This window comes from Rissa tridactyla, chromosome 13 (genome assembly GCF_028500815.1).
Source record: "Rissa tridactyla isolate bRisTri1 chromosome 13, bRisTri1.patW.cur.20221130, whole genome shotgun sequence".
NCBI lineage: Eukaryota > Metazoa > Chordata > Aves > Charadriiformes > Laridae > Rissa > Rissa tridactyla.
Window position 1 is genome coordinate 14381711 of NC_071478.1, and position 14703 is coordinate 14396413.

At 38.3% G+C, this 14703-nt stretch overlaps 1 protein-coding gene across 3 annotated transcripts in view; it reads right to left on the reverse strand.

Annotated features, from left to right (window-relative positions):
- MED13L (mediator complex subunit 13L) overlaps positions 1-14703 on the reverse strand; it is a 202042-nt gene that overhangs the window by 88718 nt on the left and 98621 nt on the right. For all 3 annotated transcript variants that reach the window (XM_054219664.1, XM_054219663.1, XM_054219665.1), the window contains one exon: positions 12047-12130. In XM_054219664.1, the coding sequence (XP_054075639.1) occupies positions 12047-12130 (84 nt within the window). The remainder of the gene's footprint in view (positions 1-12046; positions 12131-14703) is intronic.

Here is a 14703-nt window from a genome sequence, read left to right on the forward strand (position 1 = left end):
GCAGCACTGCAGGGGGGTCTCCCAAGAGTGGAGCAGAAGGGCAGAATCCCCCCCTTACCCTGCTGCCCATGATGCCATTGGCTTTCTGGGCTGTGAGCACACGTTGCTGGCTCATACTGAGCTTCTCATTCATCAACATCCCCAAGTCCTTCTAGGCAGGGCTCTCACTCAATCCATTCTCCACCCAGCCTGTATTTGTGCTTGGGACTGCCCCAACCCAGGACTAGAGGGAATGGATTAAAATTAGAGAAGGGTCAATTCACATTGGACGTTAGGAAGAACCTCTTCACCATGAGGGTGGTGAGACACTGGCCCAGGTTGCCCAGAGAGGTGGTGGAAGCCCCATCGCTGGAAGTTTTTAAGGCCAGGTTGGACGGGGCTTGGGGCAACCTGGGCTGGTGGGAGGCGTCCCTGCCCATGGCAGGGGGCTTGGAACTAGATGATCTTTAAGGTCCCTTCCAACTCTAACAGTTCTATGATTCTATGACCTTGCACTCGGCCTTGTTGAACTTCATGAGGTTCACACAGGCCCACCTCTCAAGCCTGTCCAGGTCCCTCTAGATGGCATCCCTTCCCACCAGCATGTCAGCCACACCACACAGCCTGTCCTTCTAAGATTATTCTCCTAACAGTCCCGTCATGACTGTGGTCCGAATGGTCATTAGGATTAGCATCTCACTCTCCCATGTCATGTCACGAATCATGAGACCATATTTTGGAAGTCCTTGAATGACTCACATAGCTACCTATAAGGTGGTGGCTCCCACTTCTCGTGGAATGCCTCCCCCACCCCCAGTGAGGAAATTCCAAAAGAAGAACTGTCACCATGACATTCAGACTGATAAAAAAAAGAAAATCAGGGGAGGGCAACTGTTCTCCATGCAAGTTTAAATTTTCCCAAATATTCTGGTATCTAGTAATGCCCTGCTTAACTTAAAGATGGCAATCATTACACAATATGCCTTAAGAAAACTGCTTTTCAGTCCAAATCTGAACTGCTTCTCAGAAATCCACAGAAAACTTTAACAACAAGCCAAGAAGAAAGGGTGGAGAGAAAAGGGGGAAGTCAACTTGTAGGAAGAAAATATCCTGAAAGTCACACACAGAAGGGGTTCATATAGACATTGCTAAATTCAATGATGCATGAGGAATGATTGGGTTTTTTTGTTACAGATCACCAAGCACCAAAAGGCATTGCCACACGAGTGATTTGAGATCAGAGCATACTTCATCTACAATTCCCTGGATAGACGAATTCTGACTAAAATATTGACTGAAGTAATTCTACACAAACACAGTTTTAGGATTTAGAGTGCCTTTTTCCTATGTAATGTAAACTCTTTGTAACAGACACAAGCTAATCCAGAAGTAGTACTTTAAATCCTGAAGACCAGTATCACATCCAAGTACAATAATGGCAAATCTGCAGAGGTATAATTATACCAAGGCTGTTTGTACCACATGTTTTACCACAGAGGCAAGCCATGATTTGATCCCCTGCTGCAATAACAAAACGTGATGTCAGTAGATGGCAGTATGAAGCATATTATTGGTAGAGAAGATTAGTTTGTCAATACTTGAAGAGATGAGCTCTTCACTGGGCACCTGGAAAAAAGGTCTACTCCTTAGTAATTACTCAGTCCTAGCTTTATTATCAAGGATAATCAATCTAGAAAGACTAGATACAGGCTAATTGATTATGGTTATTTTTTATGTTTACTGATTTTTCAGAAAGAAAACTTAATATAAATACATCTGCTATGACTGAGTGTGAAAAAGAGGACCACCTACATTGTAAGTGAGAAGCAAGAGGGCCATACAAGTGGATATACCCAACCTAAAGTGAATCTAGTCAGCTCAGACCCAAACACAGCAAGTGGCTCCAGTTTTCTCTTTCACAATTTTATCCACTGTTGCTCACTTGCCCAGGATTTCTCAACTTCGTAAGTGCATACTCTCAGAACACATAAAGTCACTTCTCTGTCAAACTAAGAGCACTCGAAAGTTGCTCAGCACTTGTGATTGAGAAATGGCTGGCTCCACACATCCTCTACCCCCTGCCTCAGGCTTAGACCACATACAACTTGTCTGAAGTTCAGAGTGAAGGAAAAAGGTGTACTGCGCAACTCCGAGCAGGAGGACAGGAGGCTTCTTCCTGAGGTTTTGCCCTCAAAGGGCAAAATCCTTAACAATTCACCCCAAAAATCTCAGTGTGAGGGAGGTATGCAGGGACGTGATCACACATCTGTTGCCAGAACCTCATCCTCCCTACCCATCCCGCCCCACTCTTTTCCACAAAAAAGCTAGGCTTTTTCCAATATGAGATTTTTCAAAGACGAAAAGTAGAATCCTAGTCACCAATCAGTACTGCTGGCTACAATGCACTCAGAAAGCATCCAAGAATAACAAACAGTGGCTCCTTAATACACTTTACTAATCAAACTCTATCCAGCTTGTACCACCAAACATAACTGCTCTAACTCCAATTCTAGACAGGTTTAAAAATAAAAATTACTGAGCTCAGAACAGAGTTCATTTACAGTGATTATGTAGGAGAAAAGAACGAACCCTCAGAAGCAAACAGAAAGGAGAAAGGTGGGAAGAAGTAACTCCAAAACGTCAGGGAGAGTTACTTCAGTACTTTCAACAATGGACTGGAGCCATACTTTAGAACTTCTTTTGCTTTACTCGGTTGCCAAGTGAATTGAAGCTAACAGAGTTCATTAATGGTGATGTATTTTAAGACGTATCCACGCTGTAATTACTGTACAGCAGCAGACTGGTCCTGTGCAATGTTCATTTTAGTCATAAAAATGATGGCCTACAGCTCACTGGTTCATTATTAAAAGAAGAACATAGGTTTGTTTATGTTACTAGTCCTACGGAGAAGACTGGTTTATATAGCCTTATTTAGGTTATATACAATATACCAAGTGTTCATTGAAGTTCCCTATCTTATAAACCATCAGCAAATTAATACCAAACACAAGATACTTTTAAACCGTGTTATTATCCTGAATCTGAAAATTTAATGAGCCAAAACACTAAAAGCATTCAGAAGACTAATTCAGCTTTCTCTTCAACTTTATAAGTGGTTCCAGCCAATTATCTTTTAAAAATAAGCATTTCCATAACTTTTTGGATGTATCAGTCACAGAACAGTCCATTCGTATCACATCATCTGATGATTTCTTAAACGAGCAACCTGATTGCACAATGCCTAACGGATTAGCACGGTATTGCACAAAGATGGCATTATTTTGCAATATTTTAAAATACTTTTTCTAGACTACCGAGATGCACAGAGCACTTTGCTGGCAGCGCTCACTCAAGAGAGCTCACTATATGCAACTGAACCTGATTAAGAGGAAGACAAAGACTGGGAAAGAAAGATTTGGAGGACGGAAAGGAAAAGAGAGTCTGAAATCATGCTGTCAAGCAGTTAAAATAAACAAGATCGCAAAAATGGAGTAAAGCTTGAAGGTATGCTAGCAGACAGAATGAAATGGTTCCATACTGGCTAAAAGCGAAAAAAACCCAAGCAATCAAACATACTACAGTATTATTCCATTTTAGCCCGAGTCTCCAGAAAATTAGGGTTAGCAAATATTTTTTTAAAGTGAACATAAGTCTCAGAAAACAGAGTTTCAGAATAAATAACCTAGATAACTCTGTTCTGAAAAGAAGTTGTATTTCAAGATTAAGTTATTTTAAATAGGTATTAAAAGTGTCAGAAAAATAAATGAAAAAGGTATTATTGTTGACTGAAATAATTCAATGGAATTGCTTTCAACTGAAGTTTTCTTTCCTATTTTAGGAGAGAGACTGAAAAGTCTTTTCGCTTTAGGCACCAATTTTATTTGGGAATATGAGGAATTGTATTTACTTCTGAGTTGCACTGAAAACAAACCCTATACTGCCCCTGATTTTGCAGAACTCAGAAGATCACATACTGCCTACATGGACGTTAGATCAGCTTAAGCACAAAATCCAGCTTGGTTTTCAGAAATTCAAGAAAGTTGCTATCCCTTGTTTGTGGAGGTTCTTGCAAGTACAGTAAGCAGAGCTATAGCTGTAACTACAATTATAGTTGCAACAGATTTAAGTATTCAAAACTAAGGCCCTCTAAGTATCTACAAAAGCCCTTAAGTCAATTCATTACTGATACAGTAAGTGACAACACTTGTGTTTGGCAGACAGTGCAACTGGGAGTCCTGACAAATCTAATTAACAGCACATCAGGGGCACTTAGTTTATCCTTTATATACAGTGCCAATAGTGAGTGTATAATGAGAAAAGGAGCTTAAACAGTAGTGGGACTTCACTAATTGGTCACCAAGTCCTGATTAAGCCAGGCTTCATATATAATTATTGAAGTACAAGTGTCTGACACAAGTGTATCCAAAAACACTTAATGAAGATACTAAGTCACTTCTAAACTACATAAATAAAAATGAGGCACAAAAAAGAAACAGACAACAGAAATATACAAGTCTGATTTTCTTGAGCCACTTGCCATTTGTATACCCCTAGTCCAAAATATTTCAACCATTTAAATAACTATCTCTTAAAAAAGTTACAAAAATGTAGAAAACAATGTAGTGTCTCAATTACATTAAATAATGCATGTATTTGGAATATATGTAGGCATTCCAGTAACCTTGTATATGCGTGTGTATATATATATATATATAAAAATATATCTGTATATACAAAAAATGTTGCCCAGCAAATAATAACAAGGGAAGGTTTTACAAAATCCAGACATTAAAGTGATAACTTATCAGTGTTATAAACTGAAATCTCAAAAAGTATATGCCACCATATCCCCAAAATGGTGACAGAAGTGACCTGAACTGCGTAACTAGCTGCACAGGGAAACACATTTGTCCCAACACATGTACCTCATCTATCCTGGCTTCCTCAAAATCCAACAAGGAAAGGGTAGTTACAAACATATGCTGAAAATGCAGAATATTTCAGAAATATTCAGAGTATTTCAGAATGAAAAATGCAAACCAAAGTCGCAGGCACCTCACCAAAATCAAACTTGTGAAAGCCCCACGATACTCTGTGACAGCACCTTGAATATTTCTGCTGGCTCAAGTACTGCACAGGAAAACAGGCACAGGAAAACACCTTTAAAGGCAGCAGGCCAGACGGTATTTTTCCTTCTCAAGACAGAAGGGGGTAAGAGTTCTGCTAACAATTCATTTCAAACTGGAAATGACTGGTTGGTCACTAGTATCTTACTTCTGTGTCGGAAGCTCCCTAGGTGCCAAACAACTGAAGCTTACAAACATCCTTTTACAAGATTCTGCCACGCCAGATTACCAACCTTTCATAATTCTGCTGCATCCCCTCCTGCCTCATACCATCCTGCCCAGGTTTTGGAATTTCTCTATGAAATTAGGAACCTGCAATCTACATTGTGGCTGCCAGAAACACACACCCCCCCCCTCCGAAACACACAGTGCAAATACCACAATAGATTTCATTAGGAGCAGTCCCATTTTGAGACAGTGCTGCATCCATGCAAAGAGATCACTGCAATAATATAACCCTCATTTCTCAAGACAAGGGTATAATTGCAAAGAAGGAATTTCAAATGCACATCTATCAACAAAACACAGAATATCACAGGAGTGAACAATCAACGGCACACCTATCAACATCCCTTATGTTTTATCTTAGCTGCTTGGCTCAGTTCCATGCATTCAGCAAACAGCTGTGTAAGCTCCTCTCCAGCGTCATCGGAATGAGCTGAAGTGGGTATGTGCAGCATTCCAGCAGCACTGCTCCTGTGACATCTTACCGATGACCCCACCGAGGGAGTCTTTCTGTTGTTCCCAGGACTTTATCTTGATTGGCAAGGGTCAAGGAATCTGACGAATCGGTGCCTGGGGTTTCTTTGCCACTGTCTTTTTAATGCTCTTACCCCAGAAAAGGAAGATGAAAAGGTTGGGTCATTATCACAAAGAAAGTAGTCCTCAGCGGTAGCTGCTACAAGTACACCAGTCTAGCTGCCTGTGTCATTTAATGGAGGACATACATAAAAAAATAACAGCTGTAGCTACATACCATAATGTAGAGCTGTGCAGCGGTAATGCAAACTGGGTCATATATTTAAAATATTAGTTGAAAATTTTATAGTATGCTCTGTGAGAGTTCTTACCATCTTTTAGAAAGTACTGTTACATTATTTTCATTATTAAGTGAAAAACAACAGACAACTCAATGCAAAACAATCCTTAATTTATAGCTTATTGAGAAAGTTCCTTTGATAATAAAGCAAAGGAACAGACCTTCAATCCAAAATGCTTTTTTCCTGCACAGTGTACTAACATTTTCAACCAAGAATTTTACATACAAGATTACTGGAACACGACACAAACAAAATAATAACCCAAGACTACGAGTAGCATATATCCACAATAGAAAATAGTAATAAAAACAGTAGGGCTTGAATAGCATTTTCCCAAACCAACTTAACAGTATCCTTAAGTAACCCTAAATTGTTAATAAAGTTTTACTGTCTTCTGTCTACAAAACATAAACATACATTGTATTTATTAATGGTATTAGATTAATATACTTGAATATATTAAAGATATTATATTAAATGACTTCAAAAATATATTTATAAATATAAGCATACTGATATCAATGACACCGGCTTTTGCTGAAAAATACATACTAAATACTAATGCATATTATATATATGTGTAATATTAATGCATATTAAACACTTATTTCATAATCTGTATTTTCTATCGATTCCTTCTGCTAAAATATGAATGCAGACTGTATGCCATTGGATACATTACCCAATATTTCCGAGTAGGTAAGAATTAAGTTAGCTTTAGAACATACAAGATTACCTATTTAAACAAACAAACCAAAAAACCAACCAGTCACCCACAGATACAACACACTAGCTCGGTGTACGATTTTACTGAAACCAGAAGTAAGACTGAGAAGAAACTCAGCAAAGATGAACATAACATTTCAAAATTTAAACCTCAAAAATATTTAAGTATTTGTCTGGGAACTAAGCCTCTTAAACTGAAATAGAAAAGCTTATTTTTACAGGGGTAGGAAAAACTACTGAAAAATACGCATTATTTCTTATTACTCAGTATTTCCATCACATTTATTTTGACAAGCCATGAATAAGCACACATTATTTAAAATTAAATGAGATTGATTTTTACTGTTTTCCTTCCTAGTCTTCCCTCATTTATGATGGTGTTAGTTGGCAACACTGTACATATGTATTACTACAGTATCACTAGACACCATTTTCAAGAAACACGTGTGATCACATTACTGAATTTTTTTAAAACATGGTTAAAACACAAGTATATAAAACTTGGAGAATTAAAAAAAAATTTATATGGCTTATTTTTCTCAAATTCAAGAAAATAAAACCCTCCAGTTTTAACTTGAGAAATCCTCACTGCATTGCAGCGAACTGTACATGCACAATCAATCAGTTACCATTTCTCAGCTGAGGAATTCAACTCTTATTAAAAATTTAAATAGAACACTTGAACTTGTTTTACCATGCTTTTACTGAACTATGTCATCATTTAATGAAACACCTTAATACTATTTGCCAAAAGACACTATCTGTGTAATGTTGTGTGCCAGGACCAAACCTCCATATCAGATTCAGACAAGGTGCTCCAGCCTTAGATAGGCACCAGTCCCACTGGTTTCCAGTTCCTCCCGGCACAGCACTGCAGTTCTTCTCTGGGGCTCACTAACTCTGATGTTTTCAGATGAAGAGACTGACTGACAGCAGTTCCCAGCATGGCAGAAAGTGAACGCAGCTTGCAATGTTGCTTGCAATGATGCTGAACGTCAATTTTGGTACCACTGATCTAGATATTCCTTGGGTAAGTCCTATGACTACTCCCAGGAAACTGATAGTTTCCAGGATCTCAAAGAGGAAGCAATGCTTAAAGCGTGTGCAGCCTTCAGGATTTGATGGCACTGATCAATGCCCGATTTTGATGCTTGCAAAGAAATGAACACAGCTATTGAGCAAAACTGGATATGGCTGTACTGACTGGACTGTTACAATGGTAAAAGTTGATGGATTAGATCTAAGGGGGGAGAGCTGACATGTGAATGCTTAGGATACTGTATTTATTAAGATGCAGCCCATGCACTCATAACTCAGAAATTTCTATATTCCATCAGCATCACGTGAGGTTGTCATGATCAACTGCCTTATGGGACAGAAACAAACAGAAATCTGCTTGGAAACTGAAATTAAAGAACTATATTTCATTGCAGCCTAACTGTAATTCCACTCTTCCATCTGCACTGTTTCAAGCGCACAGAGGGTAACATGGCTATCTAGACGCTGTTCCTACCTTTCAGACTTCCAACCTAGTGACAAAAAAAGGAATAAACTCTACTTCAAAATATTTCACTGATGGAATTTTTTTTTCTTCTCAAGGCTGAAAAATACCCTAACAGACTTTTGGAAGAGCGGATGACCCATCCGTTATTTAAACTACAAAAAGCAACAATTTTTTTTCTCGTGCTTTTTACATTTAAGCAAATTAAAAAAAGCTTAACAACTCATGTTAAGTTGCTCATACAGTTCAAAACTATCTGATTCCCACCCACCCCACCCCCCCCAATTTCCTACTGCACACCAAGAAAATAATCACTAAAATACTTAGCGAGGATTCTTGAATAAGATAGTCATACACTTTTTTGTCAGTAAGATGTTTAACATATTATGGTGGTGCTTTCCAAAACCAAAAAAACCCCGTACAAAACCTGGAAAGTGACTGTGAAGATGAATTTTCACCACACAGTGGAAGGCACTATCAATGCCTTATATCAGACAAACTCCAAACATACAGATCTCCTTTAGGAAGTTGTATAGATAAACAAACAAGTTTGCCATTTTCTAGCAGTAGTGTGGAAACATACTGTAGACATGCACTGCTGTAGAATAGACAATAAAACATGAAGAATTATTTAGTAAGTGACACATAATATTAAAGATACTCGGGAAAGAAAACCCACAAGTTCTGTGCTGAATTTCCTGTCAAAAGCATCTGGTTCACACTGTAAGCAAAATAAAACTGTATACGGATCTGTCTGTAACTCCCTCTGCTGTTCCCTCACTCCTGAAAATACCAGAAAAGCTCATCGTGCATATTGTTTCCAATCCTGCCTCAGAAGGTCACCTATTGTTCTTAGATCTCCCTTTCACATCTCAGGACTAACTAGGTCACGGCCACTGCCATGCTCCATTTCGTCTCTGAACTTCATTCTCAAATCACAGACCTCTCCACCCTTCTTCCCTAATGTCATTCACAAAAACCACAGGCCCTGAATGAATTTACTCCTGGAAAGCAGCCGCATGAGTTTTAACTCCTTCCCTGTTTCCTTTTAGCTAGTCCAAGACTTTTCAGTATATTCCTGAAATGAAGTTGGTAACTCAGGATGTTGGAAATTTGAGATGACTAACTTTGCCACAGATAAAAGCAGACTTGGAAACCATGTGTATTTCTTTGCCAGGATGACACCTGCTCAGTTTTATTCCATTCAAGGTGTGTGTGTGTATATCTATATAGATCTCTCTCTCTCTCTCTTTCCCCATTGAAGGGGAATAGTACATGCATTTTCCACAGGGATTACCTGTTCCCAGACTTCAACCTAATTACTGTACATACCTGCAACTTATTTCTAGTATTTTATATATTAACATGGGTTTAGCTACTACTTTTTAAAATAACACTTTTTTTAATTATGAAGGCACTACCCACAGTGCTAAAATACCTAAACACTGTCAGTTGGCCTCTTCCTGCAACTGCTCCTTATTGCTTTATCTCCAGCAAGCGGCTGTGAATCACTTAATTTGTGTAAAGACAGCTTTTTGTGCTATAGTGAGAAAGTAAGCTTAAAAGATTAAATAAAAAAATGTCTGGAGAAATTTGTCCCCAAAGCCTCCTGCTATTTTCTGCTACTGCCTGCAGTTGACTCTACTGTCAACTTTTGCAGTGTTTACTACCGTCTTTCAGTATGATTAGTTAACTCCAATGATACATTGATAGCAGAAAAATTAACAACCTGAAACAACATAAAACCTATCTCAAATTAGGCCATATTTATTATTGCTAAATAAATGCTCTTAAAATGGTATATACCCATAGGACCTATAGTGGCAAGAACATTATAAAAAAAACCAATCGAACCAACAACACACACAAACCAACAACAAACATTATCTTCCCCAAATCAAGAGTCTACCCTTCGACGTTCAACCCTAAAATTCTCAATAAAAATGTCAGTTTTATGTACAAGAATACTTCAAGTACAATTTAAGTTCAACGTAAATTCATTTTTGTAACATGTTCTAGACCAGAGATATTTAAGTGCATACTGTACATATATTTAAAAATGTAATTAGCCGCTGCCGATCACCTCACTGTACAAGTGATTCAGTGTTATACACGTGTAAATAAGACACAGGACCTACTAATCTGCCAGAATTCTAAAGTAACAACACCTTCCATGCCAGTGCTGCTGCTGTTTTTGACAGACACCATCTACTGTATCAGAGGCTTCAGTTCTTAAATTGATACACTCCAAGAACAGACATGAGACTCACAAATACATTTAATCTGAGCACTAAGGCTGCGCTAAAGTTGATAAATAGCTTTTGCTGAAAGGAGCTGCCTCCCTTTTCCAGAAGCTGATAAAGACACTACTACTTATGTCACTCTAGGGAATTAATCTTCCAGAAAACTAAACTAGAGCTTGGTGTGATCAGAAAAGCAGCAGAGAAAATGGGAGGGAGAAAGGTGGTTACACACAGCCAGGGCAGAGAAAGGTATGGAAAAACCTCGACCTTTCAATGGCTTCTTGCCCTTAGATCGATGTGAAATCAAAGACTACGCATACACAGTGTAAGTCTAGTTAGCTACAAAAAGTAAACAGCAATAAAAGAAATATCCCCATGCTAAATAACTGCTTTCTGTTTTTAGAAAGGAGACAAATCCATGATTAATCACTGCATTATATCTTAAAAACAACCGCTGTTCAGAAGTACCTGGTTAACACAAAGTCTATTACAGACTGAAGCTGACTGCAGTATTACAGAGGTGAGACGCTTCTGTTGTAAGACAGTGCAGTGAGATAAAGAGATGAGAGGGAGAAGGTATGTATGATCTACAGAATGATTTCCACCTGTACCTACAGCTGCCATCAGACACACTGTTGTGACTGTAGCTACGCTGGATGAAGAAGTTGCCACCCCACTTTATCTCCACTTGCTCATTACCTTCAAATCTTCCAGTGTAACTGCATGTTTAGTCACTTCCTAACCCAGTTCTGTCAAAATGATTCCCGTTAGAAAATCCGTGTTTCAGCTTAACTCAGATTATTTTTGACAGAACTTGTTTAGCGAATGACTATAAATGCAAGTACCAGAAGATCTGAGAACATTGTAACCTTTGGAGCTAGGAGAGGAAATAGCAATGAGCCAGTGGAGTCAGCGACCCCTTTTCTATGGTTATCTTACTGCAAAAGAAGTGCATTAATCAAACACACAGGTCTGATTTGTCCGCCCGCCAATCAGTGAAAGGTGGGCATCAAGGCTGGCATCTTTGAAGAAAATAAATAAGTAAATCTATATACTACTCATTTTACTGCTTAAAACGTCAGGTTAGGGTTAAGTGTCCAGAAATTCAAATGATTTCTTATAACTACATTGAATTCTGTTGTAAAACGAGAGAAACAGGCAGATCCTCTTCAAAAGATAAAAAAAAGTCACATTTCTGTGGAGTTAAGGGATAAATACCAACCTACCTTCCTATCTTAAATTATCATAACAAGACCTGAAAAATTATTTAATTGCTTTCTATGTATTACTGAAGTGAACAAATAGTGTCTGTGTTTTCACTTGTTGGATGGTAAAAGAAGTGGAAAAACAACTACTAAAATGCAGCATCAAATTACCATCATGTAATATCAACATTGACAGCAACAGTACTTGATATATAGATCACCTTACCTTTTATTAACAGGCTTCTCATCCTTGTCATAGGGTCTTATGAACCATTTTCCAATTCTTACGAAGTTTTTATCCATCAGGCACCTATAAAATAATTACAGCAACAATTACTAGTTACATCTTAAGATACAAGTAAAAGATCTGTTTGAGAACAGTAAATTGAAGGGATTAAGCAGCTGAATTTCCATCCTATTGAAATCAACTTTGTAGCATCTGGGTTCCATTTAACTTTGACTCCATTTAACTTTCTATTTTCCCACACTATTCATAGAGAATCCCTGTCCAGTCTCACGATGCTGTCACTGATGCTGATTTTCGCGTATGCATTTTCCCCTCATCTCTGACACAATCTTTTCCACTCCGTGCTGCTCTTTTTGCTGAATGACCCATCATCCTATTTTTCAAACTCCTGTTCCTGAACAAAGACAATTCATAGCACTGATTCTCTTCTGTACAGTGTTTCTCTCAAGACTTCATGATAAAGAATACACATTTCTGTATTTTTGGCATGCAAATCGCATATTATAGAATATGAATGACAGGAAATTGTATTAACCAAATATTAACAATGAACCCTTTTTCCCATCACATGATCCACAGCCTGATTTCAGGTGTTGAAACTTCCATAGTTACTGTTTCCTCTCTCAGAAGACCTCTCTCCAAAAAATACACTCCCATATCACTAGATTTAGAGCAGCAGGTTACCCATTTTCTGTGGTCCCTTTAGAAGTGCACGATTTCTTTATAGAAACCGTCCATTCTGTGGCTTTAACAAAACATAAGCAAACAACAAGGATGCAAAGTGATCAATGCCCAATTTAGGTTGACAAGTTAAGGAGTGCTCGATGCCTTTCTAAGCCCACCTGTACAGATGAATCACGCTAGCAACAGGCCAACACAGTTTACGTATGCTCCATACATTAAACATGCATCTGAACATACTACCCATGAGATCACATACAGAAATCTGTTTTGAAGGATTATTTTTCAGTAAGGCAAATCTTACGTTTCAAAAATTCTGAAAAAAAATGGTCATTTGTTGCTAGTGGTTTATTTACTATTACGAGCAATATATGAGCTTTCCCTACACATTTCATGTCTAATCAGTATTTTGTTATTTAAATGGAAGAACTATACTTCTCCAAAGTTTTCCAGCAGTTTATTTCTATAGCAGTTGCTAGAGATTAGCCAAAACAAAACAAATTAAAAATCACATGAAACCTTCTGGCAAAGCACATTCTGCAAGGTTTAGAAAAACTGTGTGATCTATACTTCAAAAGCATACGTAGAAGACATAGATAGGAAATGGACGACAGACAATGCAGATACTATATGCTACTACTTCTTCCATATAAACTTGGCAGGGTTTTCCAAAGTTAAAGCTAGGCTAGAGAAAACTGTAACGGCACTTTCTCAAAGCAGAAAGAATCCAGCCCAGCTGAATATACCAAGCTAAATCAGCACAGATCTAAAGATGTTGTTCTTGTGCTGGTGGGAAAAATACTGTGCTTCAGCAACTGTTTCACTAGGAAATATTTCCTATCAGAGAAAGTTTGTCAGTATCAGCGCACTTTATATAAACAAAAGGAAGTCTGTGAAATTTACATCAGATCCCTAAGGAAAATAATCTGTACTAGCAAAAAAACCAATACACTCTCCCCCATCACACACACTAATGCCACATCATCATGTCTGACGACGGCAGGTTTAACTGCCTCAAACTAATGTTACTTTGCTAGAAAAAAGTCTTCATGGGTAGACTTGGCCTTAAAAGTCAGCCAACCATCACATGCTAAGCTAAATCACGGGTTATTTAAGGTATGAAATGGGAAACATGACTGCAGAAGCATGGATCTCAAAAGATTCATCTGAGTGAACCATTAATGACACTACGGCATTGTTTTTGCCATATAAGCACTCAATGGTAACAAAGTCTTTAACAGTAAGCTGTAATAATGAACTTGTGTAAAAATGAAAAAAGCTGGTCATAAAATCCCAAATAAGTATACACTTAAAAGCAGTTATTTAATCATATGAAATAACGACATAAAATACTCTGAACTCCTTGGCTCGTTTCTTTAGTTAAGGCTGAGTGATATTTTCTTGCTAAGCAGTACAGCTGTTAGAGCATGTCACTCTCACTTGACCTCTCGTATTTCTGATTTTTTCTATGAAAAAAATATGACCTGACAAGGGCATACTAATGATTACGAAATAACACCATAATATTTTGAGTATTATTTCCTCAGATCTTCTAATGCTTTTTAAATTGCCATTTAACATAAATTTCTGATTTGGGTACTGAGGAAAGAAGAAAAAAAAAAAAAAACAAACACGTGAAGTAGTTGTGTAAATACCCTTTATCATAGAATCACAGAATGCTTCGAGTTGGAAGGGACCTTAAAGAGCACCCAGTGCCACCCCCTGCCCTGGGCAGGGACACCTCCCACCAGCCCAGGTTGCTCCAAGCCCCGGCCAACCTGGCCTTGAACCCCTCCAGGGATGGGGCAGCCACAGCTTCTCTGGGCAACCTGGGCCAGGGGCTCACCGCCCTCACAGCAAAGAATTGCTTCCTCACATCTCATCTCAATCTCCCCTCTTCCAGTGTAAAACCATTCCCTGTGATCCTCTGGCTCCCCTCCCTGCTCCAGAGTCCC